We start from the raw sequence: 21,899 nt of genomic DNA on the forward strand, positions 1-21,899 counted from the left end.
CCGGTGGGAGGAGTTTAACTGGGTGAAAGTAGTTTGCATTCGTTTTGGAACCGGACTGCCCCGGGCGTGAGCCGAGTGCCGTTCAAAGCCCACGACGAAGTCTGTTCAAAACATAAGTGACGTAATTAATCACTTGGAGTAATGAGTAGTATTCTGCGTTTTCACATGCAAAATTGATTGCTTTTGATAACTCTATCTGCCTTTCCAATGAAAACTAGTTTGACAATTCAAATATATATTTTATGGAAAAAATATGTGTTTCTGAACGATGCACCTTGTTGACAACATTAACGAGCGGCGCAGACTACGGTTCGATTTGAGAAGGGCGCTCTTCCCTTACAGCTTTTGACCGTCCACGTCATGGGTCATAGACCGGTGCCCCGCGTCTCAGCATAATCGAATACTCCTAACCTTTATAGTAAAGACTCACCCGTCAGTGACCCACCGACGCGTCTTCCAATTCCAAAACTTTATTGAAAACAACCTCGTTAACAGGCAAATACCATAGAGCTACAGCGACCTCTTCTGTTGGAAAGAAAGTGCCTGAGAACCAAGGAAATGTCCATGTTCCAGTCAATGATGTGTGTATATATACAGTAACTCATTGCATATAGCTTGATACTACAAAATATCCCTCATTCATAGTGTATAGGGGCTGATGTTAATACATTTCCATACAATGTCATATAAACAGGGGTTGAAGTGGGAATTCAGAGATGGAGTGGAGGAGCCCCTATTTGCAACATTGTCTCAGAGCATTTCGTATTATTATGTATGTAAACCCGAGACATTGCATTTAGTGTCATATGTTACGTTTTGTTTGGTATGTCATATTTTTGAATGTCCATCATCCATTTCGTGTGATATGTTACGAATTGTAATTCGTACAATATGTTATGAATTGCAAAATGTACAATATGTTACAAATTTGCTAAATGTATATATTAGTAAATCCTATTTGTTGTGGCTATTATTAGCTAGGTGGCTAATGCTAACGTTAGCTAGCTCTAGGGATTAGGGTTGAGGTTAGGTTGAAAAAAAACTAAAGTCTTTGTCCACGCAGAAATCAAATTAGCACAGCTGGATTGTACAATATTTACCCATTTATTATTTAAAAAATTATTCTTCTCTGTCAAATTTGTTGTTGATCATTGCTAGACGACCATTTTCAAGTCTTGCCATAGATTTTCAAGCAGATTTAAGTCAAAACTGCAACTCATGAACATTCACTGTCTTCTTGGTAAGCAACTCCAGTGTAGATTTTGCCTTATGTTTTAGGTTATTCTACTGCTGTGGGTAAAATCACTAAGGAAGCCAAGCCAGTAAAAAAGCCATATTACAACCTATGTTGTGATAATTGTGAGGTTTGCTCTTTAACCCATTTGTTCATATGCCACAGTGATATACAATAAAGCTGTGACAACAAAAAGACAACAGTCACACAATGCCGGAATGAATTCAAGTACAAATACAGTGCATTCGGAAAGCATTCAGACCCCTTGACTTTTTCTACATTTTGTTCAATTCTAAAATTGATTAAATGTGTTTATTTCCATCATCAATTTACACACAATACCCCATAATTACAAAGCAAAAACTGGATTTTAGAAAATTCTGCACTAAAAATAATCCCTGAAATATCACATTTACATACAGTTGAAGTTGGAAGTTTACATACACTTAGGTTGGAGTCATTAAAACAAATTTTTCAACCACACAACCAACAAACTATAGTTTTGGCAAGTCGGTTAGGACATCTACTTTGTGCATGACACAAGGAATTTTTCCAACAATTGTTTACAGATTATTTCATTTATAATTCACTGTATCACAATTCCAGTGCGTCAGAAGTTTACATACTAGTTGACTGTGCCTTTAAACAGCTTGGAAATTCCAGAAAATGATGTCATGGCTTTAGAAGCTTCTGATGAGCTAATTTACATTATTTGAGTCAATTGGAGGTGTACCTGTGGATGTATTTCAAGGCCTACCTTCAAACTCAGTGCCTCTTGGCTTGACATCATGGGAAAATCAAAAGAAATCAGCCAAGACCACGGGAAAAAAATTGCAGACCTCCACAAGTCTGGTTCATCCTTGGGAGCAATTTCGAAACGCCTGAAGGTACCACGTTCATCTGTACAAACAATAGTACGCAAGTATAAACACCATGGGACAACGCAGCAGTCATAACGCTCAGGAAGACCGGTCCACTGCTCCAAAACCGCCATAAAAAAAGCCAGACTACGATTTGCAACTTTTTGGAGAAATGTCCTCTGGTCTGATGAAACAAAAATAGAACTGTTTGGCCATAATGACCATCGTTATGTTTGTAGGAAAAAGGGGGAGGCTTGCAAGCTGAAGAACACCATCCCAACCTTGAAGCACGGGGTGGCAGCAACATGTTGTGGGGGTGCTTTGCTGCAGGATGGACTGGTGCGCTTCACAAAATAGATGGCATCACGAGGAAGGAAAATTATGTGGATATATTGAAGCGACATCTAAAGACATCAGTCAGGAAGTTAAAGCTTGGTCGCAAATGGGTCTTCCAAATGGACAATGACCCCAAGCATACTTCCAAAGTTGTGGCAAAATGGCTTAAGGACAACAAAGTCAAGGTATTGGAGTGGCCATCACAAAGCCATGACCTCAATCCTATAGAAAATTTTGTGGGCAGAACTGAAAAAGCGTGTGCGAGCAAGGCCTACAAACCTGATTCAATTACAACAGCTCTGTCAGGAGGAATGGGTCAAAATTCACCTAACTTATTGAGGGAAGCTTGTGGACGACTACGTGAAACGTTTGACCCAAGTTAAACAATTTCAAGGCAATGCTACCAAATACTAATTGAGTGTATCTAAACTTCTGACCCACTGAGAATGTGATGAAAGAAATAAAAGCTGAAATAAATCATACTCTACTATTATTCTGACATTTCACATTATTAAAATAAAGTGGTGATCTTAACTGACATAAGACAGGGCAATTTTACTAGGATTAAATGTCAGGAATTGTGATACACTTTAGCCAAATACATTTAAATTCAGTTTATGTAAACTTCCAACTTCAACTGTAAGTATTCAGAACCTTTTTTCAGTTCTTTGTTGAAGCACCTTTGGCAGCAATTACAGCCTCGAGTCTTCTTGGGTATGACGCTATAAGCTTGGCACACCTGTATTTGGGGAGTTTCTCCCATTCTTCTCTGCAGATCCTCTCAAGTTCTGTCAGGTTGGATGGAGAGCGTTGCTGCACAGCTATTTTCAGGTCTCTCCAGAGATGTTAGATCGGGTTCAAGTCCGGGCTCTGGCTGTGCCACTCAAGGACATTCAGAGACTTGTCCCGAAGCCACTTCTGCATTGTCTTTGCTGTGTGCTTAGGTTCATTGTCCTGTTGGAAGGTGAACCTTCTCCACAGTCTGAGGTCCTGAGCACCCTGGAGCAGGTTTTTGTCAAGGACCTTTCTGTACTTTATTCCGTTCATCTTTCCCTCGATCCTGACTAGTCTCCCAGTCCCTGCTGCTGAAAAACACCCCCACAGCATGGTGCTGCCACCACCATGTTTCACCGTAGGGATGGTACCAGGTTTCCTCCAGATGTGATACTTGGCATTCAGCCCAAAGAGTTCAATCTTGGTTTCATCAGACCAGAGAATCTTGTTTCTCATGGTTTGAGAGTCTTTACGTGCCTTTTGGCAAACTCCAAGCGGGCTGTCATGTACCTTTTACTGAGGAGTGGCTTCAGGCTGGCCACTCTACCATAAATGCCTGATTGGTGGAGTGCTGCAGAGATGGTTGTCCTTCTGGAAGTTTCTCCCATCTCCACAGAGGAACTCTGGAACTCTGTCAGAGTGACCATCGGGTTTCTTTGTCACCTCCCTGACCAAGGCCCTTCTCCCCCGATTTCTCAGTTTGGCCGGGCGGCCAGCTCTAGGAAGAGTCTTGGTGGTTCCAAACTTCTTCCATTTAAGAATGATGAAGGCCACTAACTTCTTGGGGACCGTCAATGCTGCAGACATTTTTTGGTACCTTTCCACAGATCTGTGCCTCAACACAATCCTGTTTCGGAGCTCTATGGACAATTCCTTTGACCTCATGACAATGGTTTTTGCACTGACATGCACTGTCAACAGTGGGATGTTATATAGACAGTTGTGTGCCTTTCCTAATCATGTCCAATTAATTTAATTTACCACAGGTGGAATCCGTGACTGTACCACCCCCCTGAAGCACTGCACCAGCAGCGGGACGACACCGGCCTCTGGGACGACCACAGGGACGCAGTGCGGGTCGATCAAGGCACTGACGGTGAAAATCCCTGGTCAGCAAAGCGTCCAGGATGTCCACCGCAGGAACCCAACACCGCCCTTCTGGGCCATACTCCTCCCAGTCGATGAGGTACTGGAGACTCCCCGCCCATCACCTCAAATCCAGGACTTCACGGACCGAGTACACCGGACCTCCCTCGATGTCCAGAGGAGGAGGCAGGGCGTTACTGGGTCCAGCCTCAGCGAGGGGACCAGGCACCACTGGCCTGAGGAGAGACGCATGAATAGTTGGGTTAATGCGATAATCAGCAGGGAGTTGCAAATGGTACATTATTTCATTAACCCTCCTCAGGACTTTAAACGGCCCCACAAACTGCGGGCTCAGCTCCCGGCAGGGCAGGCGGAGGGGCAGGTTCTGGTTGGAGAGCCAGATCCGGTCACCTGGAGAGAAAACAGGCGCCTCACTGCGGTGGCGGTCAGCCTGTTCCTTGTGCCGACGCACGGCCCGCTGGAGACGAGTGTGCGCAGCGTTCCAGATCTCCTCAGCACGCCGAAAACGCTCGTCTACCGCAGGGGCTGGCTCGGATGCCAAGGTGCCAGGGCCGGCTGGTACCCCAACACGCACTGGAAAGGAGTGAGGTTAGTGGAGGAGTGGCGAAAGGAATTCTGCCCAGGGTAGAAAATCCACCCACTCCCCCGAACGGGCCTGACAGTAACACCTCAGGAACCTGCCCACTTCCTGATTGACCCTCTCCACCTTCCCATTTGCTTGAGGACGGTACCCGGAGGTGAGACTGACCATGACCCCAGGCGTTCCATGAGGTGAACTGAGGGCCACGGTCTGACAATGTCCTCCGGGATCCCGTAGTGCCGGAAGACGTGCATAAAAATAGCCTCCGCGGTTTACATGGCCGACGGGAGTCCATTCAGAGGAAGGAGGCGACATTACGAGATACTCATAATGCCCCGTGGTCGTGGAAAAGACCGTTTTCCATTCGTCGCTTGCACGAATGCGCACCAGATTGTAGGCGCTCCTCAAGTCCAGTTTCGTGAAGTACTTTGCCCCGTGCTATTGTTCGATGATGGTTGGGATGAGGGGTAAAGGATAGCTGAACGTAATGGTGGCTTTATTCAGTGTTCGATAATCAATGCAGGGGTGCAGTCCCCCATCTTTCTTCTCAACAAAAAAAGCTTGAGGAGGCCGGTGACGTAGAGGGGCAGATAAAACCCTGCTGGAGGCTCTCCTGTACGTAGGTCTCCATGGCTTCGGTCTCCGCATAGGAGAGGGGGTAGACATGTCCTCTTGGGAGTGCTGCGTCCGACAGCAGGCGATGAGGAGACAGGTGTGTAGCCTGGATCTTAGAGCAAACCCGGTGCAGATCCTGGTATTCCTCCGGTAAATCCATTTGAGGGGCATGGTCCGGACTTTCCACCGTAGTGGTGTTGACAGACAATGCGAGACACCTCCCCTGACACTTCTGCGACCAACCCAGCAGTCTCCTCTCGGGCCAGGAAATAGCAGGGTTATGCCAACTCAACCAGGGGAGACCTAAAACAACGGGGTGCGTGGGGGTGTTTATAATCAAAAAGGTGATCTGTTTTAAATTATTGTCATGGGTCAGCAGAGAAACGGGAACAGTGATGTGATGTATGAGCCCTATCCCTATTGGACGATTATCCAGGGCTTGAAACGGAATGGGTGACTGTAAGGGAACCAAAGGAATGCGTAATGCAGAGGCCAGTGAGCTATCTAAAAGATTCCCGGCAGCTCCGGAATCAATCAGAGCTAACGGGAGTGAGGGGCTAGGATATTCAGGGAATTTAATGGGAAAACACACTGGTTGAGTTGACAGAAAAGGAGAGGAGATCTTGCATCCTCCCTGGGTTGGAGCAGGGGAACTCCCTGGCTTGTCACCTCCTCGCCTATTAGTGGATAGAGGGCAGGTCGGGGAGAAATGACCCCTTTCTCCACAGTAAGAGCAGAGGCCCAGATTCCTTCTTCTCCTACGTGCTGCCTCGGGCAAAAGTGCAGAGCCCACCTCCATCGGCTCTGGCCACAGCCGGTATAGCCATGGGCTCCGGATTCCACGCAGGTCGTCGGGACCACAGGAGGTTGTCCAACCGGATCGCCATGCTGATGAGCTGGTCGAGTGCCGCTGCGGAAAACGGTGACCAAAGTTGACTCGTTCCATCCGGTGGAGGCCGCGATGGTCCGGAACTCCAGGGCAAACTCCGAAGTGGTCCTAGATCCCTGGCGTAGTCGGAGTAGGCACTCACCCCCCTCTCGGCCATCCACAGGATGATCAAACAGCGAGCGGAAGAGGAGGGTGAAGTGCTCGTAGGACTCGACCTCGGGTCCACCCGTTTCCCGCTGTCTCCATTAGATGGGTTGATTATTCTGTCCCGTTGTATAATGATAGGAGACAGGCACAGGAATACAAAAGTTTTTTTTATTTCACTACCCAAAATGGCGTATGTGATGAACATGGCGGGGATGAAGCCCAAAACAAACCCGTATATATATATATATATATATAACACAGAGCTGTAACCCAAACAAAGAGCGAGGTGTAAACCTCTAATAAATAGACGGGACGAGACCCGTAATAATAAGTGCACGCTAACACAGTAACACGCAAGCCAATACAACAGAGCACAGGTACTCACAAGACCAACAAACATGGAACAGAGGGCACATATATACACATACTAATCAGGAGGAATGGGAACCAGGTGTGCGTAATGAGACAAGACAGTCCTGGGTTGGTGGTAATGAATCCAGTTCAGTGACGCCTAGAAGGCCGGTGGCGTAGACCTCCGGAGCTGATGAAAGGACTGATGCAGCAGTACCAGGGGGATCCGTGACAATTATGGGGTATTGTGTGTAGATTGCTGAGGATTTGTATTTATTTAATCCATTTTAGAATAAGGCTGTAACGTAACAAAATGTGGAAAAAGTCAAGGGGTCTGAATACTTTCCAAAGGCACTGTATATATATATATATATATATATATATATATATATATATTGACTTCACAGAAAAGGAGAAATCTTCGGTTCATCACGCAGTTTTTGTACGTCGTCGATTAGGCGAAAGGATGATTCCTCAGTGTGTGATATCAACTGTCAAACATGTAGGAGGAAGCGTGATGGTCTGGGGCTCTCTTGCTGGATCCAGAGTCGGCGACTTGCAGAGTGAGTGGCACCCTGAACCACAACAGCTACCACAGCATTTTGCAGCGCCATGCAATACCCTCTGGTGTACGCCTACTTGGTCAGGGGTTCATCCTACAGCAAGATAATGACCCAGAACATACCTCCAGGCTATGGGGTTTATCCTACAGCAAGATAATGACCCAGAACATACCTGCAGACTATGGGGTTTATCCTACAGCAAGATAATGACCCAGAACATACCTGCAGACTATGTCAGAACTACCTAGAAGACAGTAGGCTTCAAATCATGGCATGACCAGCAATCTCCTGACTTAAACACCATTGAGCTGGTTTAGGATGAACTGGGCAGAAGTGTGGAAGCAAAGCAACCTACAAGTACAACACATTTGTGGGAACTTCTGCTACAGTGTTGGGAAGAACTTTCCGAACAATATTTGATTTACATTGTAGAAAGAATGCCACGAGTGTGCTTGGTTGTTATGTCTGCAAAAGATGGCTACTTTGGTGAGTCAAAAGTAAAATTGTGTTAAGAAATCATGGAATCGTTTTGTTTTTGTCTCCAATTGTTTGTTCTATGCTTTAATTTCAGAGTACAATTAGACATTAAACTGTGAATTTCAATAAAAACTGGAAAAATGGTGTTCTAAAATTTTTGACCAGTAGAATGTGTGTGTGTATATATATATTTTCATTCCCCACACAAGCCAATACATTGCTCATCCAATTGAAATACTTTAATACAAATTTAACAAGGACAAGGGTTTTGAAAAAGCACAACTGCTTTATTTTTTCTCTCAATAAGGAAAGGGCGAATATGATCACATATCTGAAAGGATAAATATCAGGTACGATAAATAGACCGTGTGATCAGTTCCAGAGTGCACAGGTCCTCTGACAAATGAAATATGTATCCTAAAAGTACCAACAAAAAAAGCATCAGGATGATATCTTGGTGTAGGTACAGTAATGAGTGAAGACGAGAGCAGGCGGAAACCAAATGAAGTTTCTCAGGTGTGTATAAGACGTTTCAGTGTACACCTTCCAGTCTCTGTCCAAAAACTGACAGGGTCGTCACAGCAAAAAGCACAGTAGAGATGGGCAAAAAGCCATCACAATGTCCAATAAGCCAATCCACAAGTGAAAGCAGTCCACCCTGTGAGAACATCATAGTGACCTTTGAAACACTTACCCTTTTATTAGTGATACAATATATGAATCAAACATATGTTTTTAGACTCCCACCCTCCCCAACTGACCGTAACTCTGAATATAGTTGAACAGGTATGCATCATGTACAGACGTCAGTGAAACACTGCCATAAAATATGAGTCTGAACATTTTGTAGTGTCATGGATCATTAATACGCAGAAACATTTATAACCAGTTATGACATTGGAATAGTAAGTTTCAAAATGAGTGCCCTTTTTTTTTATATCACAGATGCCAACAGTTCATATAATTTTTCTAACAAAACAAATGCTTTAATATTTCCTTCTTCAGAGAGCCCAAAACAACTGCAGCGTTCACCAAAAAACCTACGCGAAGAAAGTACATCAATTCATCAAGCAATTCTAAACACCCTCTTTTGTCGTGAAATTGTAACATAAAAATAGATATTTGGACCCTGATTGAGAGTTAGGCTGCGTTTATTGCTAGCGCCACCCCAGAGGCCTTACATGGGGCTGAATGTTCACTAGGGAGGTGTGCCTACTCATTCCTTCACTAACCCCTCCACCTTTCCATCGAGTTGTGTTAAAAAAAAAAAACAATAGAGAAGTGTTTTATAGCTCTAGGAGCAAAAACAAAAACACTATAGGAGCGGGAATATAAAAGCACTTGACATGTATCAGATGTGAATTCAGATTTCAGCAACTCATTACAACCAAAAGTATAGCAATAAAAAGCAACATTTCAATCAGCTGTTGAGATCGTACAGTAAGTCAATGAAGCCCGTCGTCACTCCCAAACACTATAGATATCCCCCACTCCCCAACACTATAGAATAAACCACATTTTTTGCCAGCTCGGTTGATCAAAACCTCACACTACGGCAGCAGTATCCGCTGTCTTTTGAAATGTTGCGATAGGGTCCTGGATTAGGCTCTACGATTAACACACATTCAGCACATCACATGCACACTGCATCAACACTAGGATAGCTTCAAATGAGGCAAGATGATTTCTCTAAAATGTCCTAGTTTTTGCTTCTGTTTACAAAACACATAGGAGACAAAACAAAAGCAAAAAACAGCCTTTAAAAAAATAAACTGAAACATTTTCTAAAAATCGAAGCAGTTTTGTCACAGTTCACGAGCTGTGTGAAGTACCCCAGGGGGCTCTGAGGGCGACACGCCCCAATTCACACCTTTCCATGTTTACACACAATGATGTCCTTAAAATCTGTCTTTGAAGTCCTTTAATAATAGAGCAAACAGGCGATGATTACTTACTTAAAAAAAAAAAAGGATTAAAACTACCAGCAAAATTCTTCAAAAAGTGAGGGAAAAGGACACGTTTGTTTTTTATGCTTACAGATTTGCTTTCTTGTGGTGACATGTCAAGTGTCTGCCTCCTCTACTGGGCAATAGTCCAAAAAAGTAGTGTGGCAAAAACGGGGGGAACTAGGAGTGAACTATCGGCAGGAGCTGTTCGTTTCCTTTTTCAGATGCAGAGCAACACAGAAAACGTGCATTTATTTATTTTTTGTTACCGTTCTTCTCCCGAAAAAGGACAATGTTAATAAATAAGGAGAACCTTGAGTCTGCTTACACACACACACACACACACACACACACACACACCACACACACACACACACACACACACACACCACCACACACACACACACACACACACACACACACACACACACACACACACACACACACACACACACACACACACACACACACACACACACACACACACACACACACCACACACAACCACAACACGTGGTTTAATAATAATAAGTGTCCGGTTCTGGTAGTTCGGGGAGTTGGTACAGTATGCCTGCCTGCTCCTTAGTTTGGCGCCCGATCTGGGGGTTGGCAATAGAAGGCTGGGAGGTGGGTCGAAAGAGGGTGCACGGGGTTGTGTCTTCCAGAGGCAGGTTGGGTGGAGGTTGAAGGTCCGTTGCCATGCCTTGCCCTCCACTTTGACAGCCTGGGGTTTGATGGCTCAGGTGCATGGTGCTGGTTTGCCCTGCCAGCCGGGAAGGGACTCCTGGAGTTTGCTGGTCATCAGGCCCCACGACAGTGCCTTCCCCTCACCCACCAGCTGGTGCCCATTTCGCAGGGCTTTACTCTAAAACACACACATGAGAAACGCAAGGTTAACATTTCATATCATTTTCAAATGGACAACAAAACAATAACACTAATGCCACCAAGGAGGGAAATTGTTAAAACAATCTAATTTAAAAACGGTCTAATAGCAAGAATTAGACACCATTAGAAAAAAAGCTATTATCAAGCATCAGTTTTTTTTGCTACAAGTAATATGCACAGGAGAAGATTAATACATTATTTGTGTAACATTTTAACACATTCAAAAGAAACACCAGAGCATTCATGTATGAACTGCTTGCTGTGTGTTATCAACATGACCCTCTTACATCCAAGTTGTAAATATTAGAGGTAAATATGTATATTTGATTTACAGCATTTATTTATCGCCTATGACATTTTCTTTGTGTATTTAATTGTGATAATGTACTGATATGTGATTTTGTGTGATTGCGTATTTCTTTCCTTTTGTTTCCATAAATGCCCATCTAGAGACGGGTGTTAAATTAGCATAAACCAGAAACACTCCTACAATGCATCGGACGATTGTTTGTTCAATGTCTTTGTACTTGTCCCTATCCAAATATACCAGTAAATGATACTACGTGCCTACAAGATTAGGCTACCTATGTCTATGAGCACCATTTGATTAAATACAGTTCCCTAGGTAAGTTTAAAGACAAATTAATCTTGTGATGAGAAATTTTTACCTCAGGTACCATATTACTGGTTATGACGCAATATGTTCATTATTAATTACAATAGTTCATAGCAGTGCATCCAGTTGAGTTCATTCAGAGCCATATATAGTCTGTTCAGGGCAACTTTGACAGCTAGACACTAGTTGCTTCTTAACAGACATGGAGAGTTGAGGTGCTGACAGTGGTAATTGACGTCACGACACATTTTAACCAATCAAAATTAATTGAGGTCATAATCAACTACCAAACTCTCCATATATGGCTTTAATTTCATACATTGGCACATTGGATTGAAGAAAAACAAAAAACGAAATGGATAAGAATTTAATTACCTATATTTACAGTGGGTGGCTCACCTTCATGCCATCCTCCGGCCCCTTGACGGTGGGCTCGGGGGCCGAGGGGGGGGTGGAGTGGGGTGGCTCGCGCCCGGGATTGGGGTAAGGGGGGGAGCGGATGATGACTGTCTTGTTGACCTGCATGACAGGTCTCTGGATGGGGGTGGGGAAGGGGCCGGTGGTGGGGGGACGCATGTGCATAACCATGCTGCCCTGGGGAGGGGGGACCTGGTGGAACACACACACACTGTTAGCATGGCAACACGTCTCAGTATATATGCATGGTTATTTTTCTTTAGGCAAATATTAAGGGGGTTGCGGAGATGTGTGCAAAGCTACAAATATTTTCCAGACTGAATTCTAAAATGACATTTCATCAAATTGCTTTATGCTCGTGACTCAAACGTACACTAAGGTCTTGAGAGGCCATTGTGCCAGAGCAGTTCAGGGAAGCTGCATGTCAAAACTGATTAGTCATTCAAATGGTGCAACATCACAGTGATTTGAACAAGCAGAATGATTGAGTTGAGGTTTCTATAACCTTGCCGTGTAGGGGGCACAGCAGGGCCTCATACCAGCCGGTGGCCGGGTCTCTGTAGCAGCAACTACAGGTCAGGCCAGGGCCACTGCAAGCCCAGCCTCGCTGCTGAACGGCCTGCATGGATGAGGTCTTCTGTTTCCAATGAAATGGGAGGGGGAGGCTATATGAGTGTGTATGGGCAGCTGGGATTGTGTGTCAGGACCGTTTGTGTGTGGTGGGGTGGGGGGTACCTGCTACTGTAAGAGCCTGTAAAAGTGCCTGTAAAATTGTGTTTGTGTGTATGAAAGTGTGTGAAGTGCACACGAGGACCTTGATTGTCAGTTGACCTAGTTGTTGATTGTAGAATGTGAACAGTAACTAGTACTACCAAGGTGCGTGTATGTACCTAATGTGTGTATGACTGTGTTGGGTCGTACCTGCTGGGTGTAATGCCCAGGCAGAGGGCCCACGGGGCCAGTCTGCTTCCCACTGGGGCTGGCAGACCCTGGTCTGATGGGAGAGAGGGGGAAAAAGATAGATTTACCATTAGCTTCCAATTACATCTATATCATCACTTTAATGCCATTATATGATCACTAAATGTTTAATTAAATATTGGACAAACCAGAAGAAAACTAAAAGTAAACGCAGCTGTGCTGTCAGTTTCTTGACAAGTCTAAACATTTTACTGGCAGCGAACCATGTAGAATCCTGTGGTATGTTACAATAAAATGAACACGTTTATAAGGATATGAACTAAGAGAAGACGTTTTGTGATCCAACATAAGTTTCAGGGTGACATTTAGCTGTTCCACCTCACCTGTTGTATCCTCCAGGCATGCCCTGGGAGTGATTGGGCTTGTCAGAGAACTGGAAGCCTTTCATTTCCATCTGGGAGGTCTGGAGAAGGACAACAAACAAACATCCCCATTAAATATACAAGTAAGAACATCTCAATGCCATCTATGAAATGTTGTGCAATCTATGAAATGTTGTGGCATTAAAGTGATAGTTCACCCAAATGACAAATTCACTACAGTTGTTCCTTACCTTGTAAGTAGTATACGGACCAGTAGACATTGGGAAATTCTGCAAAAAATTCAAGTAATTTTGTAATTTAGGTGAACTATCCCTTCTATTTCAAAGGGATGGGTTTCACTACATTCAAAGTGCATTTTTGTTTGTTTATACATGAAATGTTTCCAAATCCAACCTAGAGCTAACATTTACCAATCATTAGGGTAGTTAAGCTGTAACATTGTTGGAAGGGACACTTGGTGGGTCTGTGGAGCTCACCTCTCTGCTGCCGGTCATGACAGGGGGCTGGGAGCCAGGGGGGAGCATCCTGCGGGCGGCTCCGACGGAGAGGTTCTGGCCCTGCTGGAGCTGGATGGATTGGGGCAGGATGAGGTGCTGCTGGGCAGAGCCATAACGCAGCTGGGAGCCCGGCAAGGGCATGGTCACCTGGAGCGAGAGAGCGAGAGAGAGGGAGGATCATTGTTCGTGCCTTTGAAACATTGAATGAAGAGAGTATAATGTTTCCATTAGAAGCCAAGCAAACTGTTCCTTCAAACTAAGTGTGCCACTGACAGAGTTGTTCCCCTTACCTGGATGAGCTGGGAGTCCATGAGCTGGGAGGAGCTCATGCCAGGGCCCTGGTTCATCTGGCCGTCATAGACCATGGCCTGGCTGCCGTTCATGGGCTGGTAGTGGGAGCCCGACTGGGGCTTGACCATGTCTGATGGCTGCATGCCCGGGAAGGCCGAATAGGGCCCCTTCAGAGGGCCACCGCCTGACAGCACCATGGGGTTAGGCTGAGACAGATTGGGATGCATGTACACCTGGGACCTGAAGGAGGGAATGGAGTTGAACATCTCCTGGGACTGAGAGACGGGAAGGCCTCCCCGGAGACCGAGCTGGGCCTGCAGAGAGGTGTGTAGGGAGATGGGGATCTGCTGGGCAGCCGCCGCCTGCGTGGACACACAGGAAGGAGTGAATTATAATATTACAGTTTACCCCCCCCACCAGCGCATTTTCATGACAAATTGGACATCATCACAAATTGCCATGCAAAATGTCATTATTCACCCAGCAAAATCAAGCATTTTTGGCATGTAATCACAAAAAATCCAAATCCAGGAGGTACCGATTATTGCCCAAAATATATATATCTATTTTTTTACACTACCGTTCAAAAGTTTGGGGTCACTTAGAAATGTCCTTGTTTTTGAAAGAAAAGCATATTTTTCCCCCCATTAAAATAACATAAAATTGATCAGAAATACAGTGTAGACATTCTAAATGTTGTAAATGATTATTGTAGCTGGAAATGGCCGATTTTTTATGGAATATCTATATAGGCGTACAGAGGCCCATTATCAGCAACCATCACTCCTGTGTTCCAATGGCACGTTGTGTTAGCTAATCCAAGTTAATCATTTCAAAAGGCTAATTGATCATTAGAAAACCCTTCTGCAATTATGTTAGCACAGCTGAAAACTGTTGTCCTGATTAAAGAAGCAATAAAACTGGCCTTCTTTAGACTAGTTGAGTATCTGGAACATCAGCATTTGTGGGTTCGATTACAGGCTCAAAATGGCCAGAAACAAAGAACTTTCTTCTGAAACTCGTCAGTCTATTCATGTTCTGAGAAATGAAGGCTATTCCATGCGAGAAATTGCCACGAAACTGAAGATCTCCTACAACTCTGTGTACTACTCCCTTCACAGAAGAGCACAAACTGTCTCTAACCAGAATAGAAAGAGTGGGAAGCCCCGGTGCACAACTGAGCAAGAGGACAAGTACATTAGTGTCTAGTTTGGGAAACAGACACCTCACAAGTCCTCAACTGGCAGCTTCATTAAATAGTACCTGCAAAACACCAGTCTCAACGTCAACAGTGAAGAGGCGACTCCAGGATGCTGGCCTTCTAGGCAGAGTTGCAAAGAAAAAGCCATATCTCAGACTGGCCAAAAAAAAAAAGAACAAAAAAAAAGATTAAGATGGGCAAAAGAACACAGACACTGGACAGAGGAAATCTGCCTAGAAGGCCAGCATCCCGGAGTCGCCGCTTCACTGTTGACACCGGTGTTTTGCGGGTACTATTTAACTTCTTTGGGGTAGGGGGCAGTATTTTCACGCCCGGATGAAAAGCGTGCCCAGAGTAAACTGCCTGCTACTCAGGCCTAGATGCTAGGATATTCATATTATTAGTAGATTTTGATAGAAAACAAAAAGTTTCTAAAACTGTTTGAATGATGTCTGTGTATAACAAAACTCATATGGCAGGCAAAAACCAGAGAAGAAATCCAACCAGGAAGTGGGAAATCTGAGGTTTGTAGTTTTTCAACTCTTTGCCGATCCAAGAAACAGTGGAAATTGGGTCATATTGCACTTCCTAAGACTTCCACTAGATGTGAACAGTCTTTAGAACCTTGTTTGAGGCTTCTACTGTGAAGGAGGGGGGAATGAGAGCTGAATGAGTCAGAGGTCTGCCAGAGTGGCATGAGCTGACCACGCGCGTTCACATGAGAGTTAGCTTGCGTTCCATTGCATTTCTGAAGACAAAGGAATTTTACGGTTGGAACATTATTGAAGATTTATGTTAAAAACATCCTAAAGATTGATTCTATACATTGTTTGACATGTTTCTACGGACTGTAACGGAACTTTTTGACTTTTCGTCTGGACCTAGTGATGGCGCCTCATGAATTTGGATTACTGGGCTAAACGCGCTAACAAAAAGGAGGTATTTGGACATAAATGATGGACATTATCGAACAAAACAAACATTTATTGTCGAACTGGAAATCCTGGGAGTGCATTCTGATGAAGATCATCAAAGGTAAGTGAAAATTTATAATGCTATTTCTGGCTTCTGTTGACTCCACAACATGGCGGATATCTGTATGGCTTGATTTAGTGTCTGAGCACTGTACTCAGATTATTGCATGGTGTGCTTAATTTTTTTATTTTTATAATACATTTATTTTTAATCTGACACAGCGGTTGCATTAAGGGGAAGTGGATCTAAAATTCCATGCATAACAGTTGTATCTTTTAGCAATGTTTATTATGAGTATTTATGTAAATTGATGTGGCTCTCTGCAAAATCACCAGATGTTTTGGAACTACTGAACATAACACGCCAATGTAAACTGAGATTTTTGGATATAAATATTAACTTTATCGAACAAAACATACATGTATTGTGTAACATGAAGTCCTATGAGTGTCATCTGATGAAGATCATCAAATGTTAGTAATTAATTTTATCTCTATTTCTGCTTTTTGTGACTCCTCTCTTTGGCTGGAAAAATGGCTGTGTTTTTTTGTGACTAGGTACTGACCTAACATAATCGCATGGTATGCTTTTGTCGTAAAGCCTTTTTGAAATCGGACAATGTGGTGGGATTAACAACAAGTTTATCTTTAAAATTGTGTATAATACATGTATGTTTGAGGAATTTTAATTATGAGATTTGGCGCCCTGCACTTTCACTGGATGTTGGTCAGGTGGGACATTAGCGTCCCATGTACCCTAGAGAGGTTAATGAAGCTGCCAGTTGAGGACTTGTGAGGCGTCTGTTTCTCAAACTAGACACTAATGTACAGTGGGGCAAAAAAGTATTTAGTCAGCCACCAATTGCGCAAGTTCTCCCACTTAAAAAGATGCCTGTAATTTTCATAATAGGTACACTTCAACTATGACAGACAAAATGAGAAGAAAAAAATCCAGAAAATCACATTGTAGGATTTTTAATGAATTTATTTGCAAATTATGGTGGAAAATAAGTATTTGGTCAATAACAAAAGTTTCTCAATACTTTGTTATATACCCTTTGTTGGCAATGACAGAGGTCAAACGTTTTCTGTAAGTCTTCACAAGGTTTTCACACACTGTTGCTGGTATTTTGGCCCATTCCTCCATGCAGATCTCCTCTAGAGCAGGTATGTTTTGGGGCTGTTGCTGGGCAACACGGACTTTCAACTCCCTCCAAAGATTTTCTATGGGATTGAGATCTGGAGACTGGCTAGGCCACTCCAGGACCTTGAAATGCTTCTTACGAAGCCACTCCTTCGTTGCCCGGGCAGTGTGTTTGGGATCATTGTCATGCTGAAAGACCCAGCCACGTTTCATCTTCAATGCCCTTGCTGATGGAAGGAGGTTTTCACTCAAAATCTCACGATACATGGCCCCATTCATTCTTTCCTTTACACGGATCAGTCGTCCTGGTACCTTTGCAGAAAAACACCCCAAAGCATGATGTTTCCACCCCATGCTTCACAGTAGGTATGGTGTTCTTTGATGCAACTCAGCATTCTTTGTCCTCCAAACACGACAGTTGATTTTTACCAAAAAGTTATATTTTGGTTTCATCTGACCATATGACATTCTCCCAATCTTCTTCTGGATCATCCAATGCACTCTGCAAACTTCAGACGGGCCTGGACATTACTGGCTTAAGCAGGGGGACACGTCTGCACTGCAGGATTTGAGTCCCTGGCGGCGTAGTGTTACTGAGGGTGGCTTTGTTACTTTGGTCCCAGCTCTCTGCAGGTCATTCACTAGGTCCCCCCGTTGGTTCTGGGATTTTTGCTCACCGTTCTTGTGATCATTTTGACCCCACGGGGTGAGATCTTGCGTGGAGCCCCAGATCGAGGGAGATGGAGTCTCCATTTCTTAATAATTGCTCCCACAGTTGATTTCTTCAAACCAAGCTGCTTACTATTGCAGATTCAGTCTTCCCAGCCTGGTGCAGGTCTACAATTTTGTTTCTGGTGTCCTTTGACAGCTCTTTGGTCTTGGCCATAGTGGAGTTTGGAGCTGTGACTGTTTGAGGTTGTGGACAGGTGTCTTTTATACTGATAACAAGTTCAAACAGGTGCCATTAATACAGGTAACGAGTGGAGGACAGAGCAGCCTCTTAAAGAAGAAGTTACAGGTCTGTGAGAGCCAGAAATCTTGCTTGTTTGTAGGTGACCAAATACTTATTTTCCACCATAATTTGCAAATAAATTCATAAAAAATCCTACAATGTGATTTTCTGGATTTGTTCTCTCTCATTTTGCCTGTCATAGTCGAAGTGTACCTATGATGAAAATTACAGGCCTCTCACTTCTTTTTAAGTGGGAGAACTTGCACAATTGGTGGCTGACCAAATACTTTTTTGCCCCACTGTACTTGTCCTCTTGCTCAGTTGTGCACCGGGGCCTCCCACTCCTCTGTCTATTCTGGTTAGAGACAGTTTGCGCTGTTCTGTGAAGGGAGTAGTACACAGCATTGTACGAGATCTTCAGTTTCTTGTCAATTTCTAGCATGGAATAGCCTTCCTTTCTCAGAACAAGAATAGATGTTATTTGTTTCTGGTCATTTTGAGGCTGTAATTAAACCCGCTGATGCTCCAGATACTCAACTCGTCTAAAGGAGGACCGTTTTATTGCTTCTTTAAATCAGGACAACAGTTTTCAGCTGTGCTAACATAATTGCAAAAGGGTTTTCTCTAATGATCAATTAGACTTTTAAAATGATAAACTTGGATTAGCTAAAACAACATGCCATTGGAACACAGGAGTGATGGTTGCTGATAATGGGCCTCTGTATGCCTATGTAGATATTCCATTTTAAAAAATCAGCCGTTTCCAGCTACAATTGTCATTTACAAAATTAACAATGTCTACACTGTATTTCTGATCAATTTGGTGTTATTTTAAACGGACGAAAAAATTTGCTTTTCTTTCAAAAACAAGGACATTTCCAAGTGACCCCAAACTTTTGAACGGTAGTGTATATAAAGAAGAAAAATAATTGGAATAAAATCCTGTAAAACCCTATACTTGTAAGTGTAGTACCTGTTGGTAGCTCTGCTGCTGGGTCATGGTTGGGGGCACCAGACGAGGCTGGCTGGGAAAGACATGGCCGTCCAGATACAGCGGGGGGACATGGTTACCTACAGAGACGGAAATACAATTGTTATTTCAAAAGTATAATAATAATGCACAGATTTACATTTCATACAACGCATAGTCTTTTGGCAAATATAGCAATAATGTCAATGTTTAATGTGCGAGTGTCCTCTTACCCTGCATGGACATGGAAGGCGCCACGGAGGCAATGGGCATGGGGGGCATGGACACCCCTCCGAAAGAGCTGTAGCTCACCCCGCTGGAGGAGCCCACGCTGCAAGGGGGCTGGGCGCCAGTGGTACCCCCACCAGGAGAGCCCTGCTCGGGGAGAGACTGGGAGTTCTCCCACGCCTTACGGGCCGACTCCATCTGAGAAAGAGGGGACGAAGGGATAGAAATGATCGGTAAAATTACACAAAATCTTTTGTATTTACTAACGTTTATTTGATCTAACCTTTACTTAGCCAGGTCGGTAACTGAGAGTTACATTTCTTTAACAAGAGTAGTGTTTTTAGAGATGTGTGGAGAGTGTGAGGCAGTGGGGTGTGTACCTTGAGTGTGAGGTCAGCACTGGGGAAAGAGATGGGGTTGAGGTTGATGCCAGGCTGTAGGTGGTCTCTACGCAGCATGGGAATGGCCTGGGTCAGGGCCGGCTACACACACACAAAGGTTATTAACACATCAACAACTAGCCAATGACATCTTTTGTCCATTTTACATCTCATTTATGATATTTATCTTGTCAAGCCACTTCAAGTGCAGCACTAATAGCCCACCTTATAATCATGAGGTGACAATGGGAATCTAGTTGAACTCAGTATATTTGTACTCACGTTGCTGACGAGGGCGTCCTGCAGCTTGGCGATAGGGTTGGACACGGGCACTGGGGTGGAACCGGGTGGCAGACTAAAGTCAGAGTCCTTGGCACTGACACCAAACTCGATGGGTGGCACGGGCAGCACCGTGTCCACGTGGAGGTCCACGCCGTTGACGGGCGTGATGGGCCTCCCCTCCAGACGCTCCACACCCTCCGAGCCTTTGCGGTGCTTGAGTGAACGTTCGTTGCCGATGGGGCCAGGCTTGTGCTGCTCCTTGCTCTGCTCAAGGCCCGCGTCAGAATCCTCAGAGTTGGGCTCGCTGCCTGTGAAGGAGACCTGCTTGGTCCACGAATCTCCTCCAGATGACTGTATTGACAGAGCTGAGGGAAGGAATAGAACAATGTAAGAACCAATGTATTATGTTATACAGTTGACAACACAAGAATGTTCCTATGTAGTTTGGAGGGAAAAGCTGAGTATGGGAAACAGTTATCAGATGGGGTGGAAGATGAGGTGTGTGAAGGCTGGGGTGTTGCCCCTACTCCTACCTGAGCTGTTAGTCTCCCAGATTTCTGTGCCCAGGTTGTTGGCAGAGAGTCCCTCTTCTGGCTGATCAATGGTCATGCCACCCTGCTTCTTGGCAAACCGCGGGGGCATCTTGGAGGTGATCGGTCTGTTCTTTCCTGGAACCTGCAGTGTGGCAAAGGAATAGTTTTTTTCCCATAGATTAAGTACAACACAGCACCTCAAGTCATGTACAACTATACTTAACATAATATATGATTGAGATATTTAGGAAAAAACTATGTTGTTAAAGAAATATCTCTGCTTGCATGAATCCATTAGCAATTATGTCCCTGATTGAGTCTGTAATACCAACATGTTTCAAGCAGACCACCATAGTCCCTGTGCCCAAGAACACAAAGGCAACCTGCCTAAATGACTACAGACCCGTAGCACTCAAGTCCATAGCCACGAAGTGCTTTGAAAGGTTGGTAATGGCTCACATCAACACCATTACCGCAGAAACCCTAGACCCACTCCAATTTTCATACCGGCCCAACAGATCCACAGATGATGCAATCTCTATTGCACTCCACACTGCCCTTTCCCACCTGGACAAAAGGAACACTTATGTGAGAATGCTATTCAATGACTACAGCTCAGCGTTCAACACCATAGTGCCCTCAAAGCTCATCAATAAGCTAAGGATCCTGGGACTAAACACCACCCTCTGCAACTGGATCCTGGACTTCCTGACAGGCCACCCCCAGGTGGTGAGGGTAGGTAGCAACACATCTGCCACGCTGATCCTCAACACTGGAGCTCCACAGGGGTGCGTGCTCAGTCCCCTCCTGTACTCCTTGTTCACCCACGACTGCAGGGCCAGGCACGACTCGAACACCATCACTAAGTTAGCAGACAACACAACAGTGGTAGGCCTGATCACCGACAACGACAAGACAGCCTATAGGGAGGAGGTCAGAGACCTGGCCGGGTGGTGCCAGAATAACAACCTATCCCTCAACGTAATCAAGACTAAGGAGATGATTGTGGACGACAGGAAAAGGAGGACCGAGCACGCCCCCATCGACGGGGCTGTAGTGGAGCAGGTTGAGAGCTTCAAGTTCCTTGGTGTCCACATCAACAACAAACTAGAATGGTCCAAACACACCAAGACAGTCATGAAGAGGGCACGACAAAGCCTATTCCCCCTCAGGAAACTAAAAAGATTTGGCATGGGTCCTGAGATCCTCAAAAGGTTCTACAGCTGCAACATCGAGAGCATCCTCACTGGTTGCATCACTGCCTGGTACGGCAATTGCTCGGCCTCTGACCGCAAATCACTACAGCGGGTAGTGCGTACGGCCCAGTACATCACTGGGGTTAA

General features: G+C 44.5%; 1 protein-coding gene across 7 annotated transcripts in view; it reads right to left on the reverse strand.

Moving 5' to 3' along the window:
* Positions 1-10,360: 10,360 nt before the first annotated feature.
* The window catches only part of prrc2b (proline-rich coiled-coil 2B), a 35,860-nt gene continuing 24,321 nt past the window's right edge, over positions 10,361-21,899 (reverse strand). For 3 of the 7 annotated variants that reach the window (XM_023983963.2, XM_023983964.2, XM_023983962.2), the window contains exons 18-30: positions 20,557-20,698; positions 20,024-20,388; positions 19,742-19,843; positions 19,367-19,559; positions 19,137-19,234; positions 13,892-14,254; positions 13,581-13,748; positions 13,335-13,373; positions 13,105-13,184; positions 12,722-12,794; positions 12,306-12,437; positions 11,783-11,992; positions 10,361-10,744 (exon numbers count right to left, since the gene is read on the reverse strand). In XM_023983963.2, the coding sequence (XP_023839731.1) occupies positions 10,619-10,744; positions 11,783-11,992; positions 12,306-12,437; positions 12,722-12,794; positions 13,105-13,184; positions 13,335-13,373; positions 13,581-13,748; positions 13,892-14,254; positions 19,137-19,234; positions 19,367-19,559; positions 19,742-19,843; positions 20,024-20,388; positions 20,557-20,698 (2,091 nt within the window). In that variant the 3' untranslated portion in view covers positions 10,361-10,618. Of the gene's footprint in view, positions 10,745-11,758; positions 11,993-12,305; positions 12,438-12,721; positions 12,795-13,104; positions 13,185-13,334; positions 13,374-13,580; positions 13,749-13,891; positions 14,255-19,136; positions 19,235-19,366; positions 19,560-19,741; positions 19,844-20,023; positions 20,389-20,556; positions 20,699-21,899 lie in introns of all 7 variants that reach the window. The other 4 variants (XM_023983966.1, XM_023983965.2, XM_023983967.2 and 1 more) reach the window with 4 other exon arrangements.

This window comes from Salvelinus sp. IW2-2015, linkage group LG4q.1:29 (genome assembly GCF_002910315.2).
Source record: "Salvelinus sp. IW2-2015 linkage group LG4q.1:29, ASM291031v2, whole genome shotgun sequence".
Lineage (NCBI taxonomy): Eukaryota > Metazoa > Chordata > Actinopteri > Salmoniformes > Salmonidae > Salvelinus > Salvelinus sp. IW2-2015.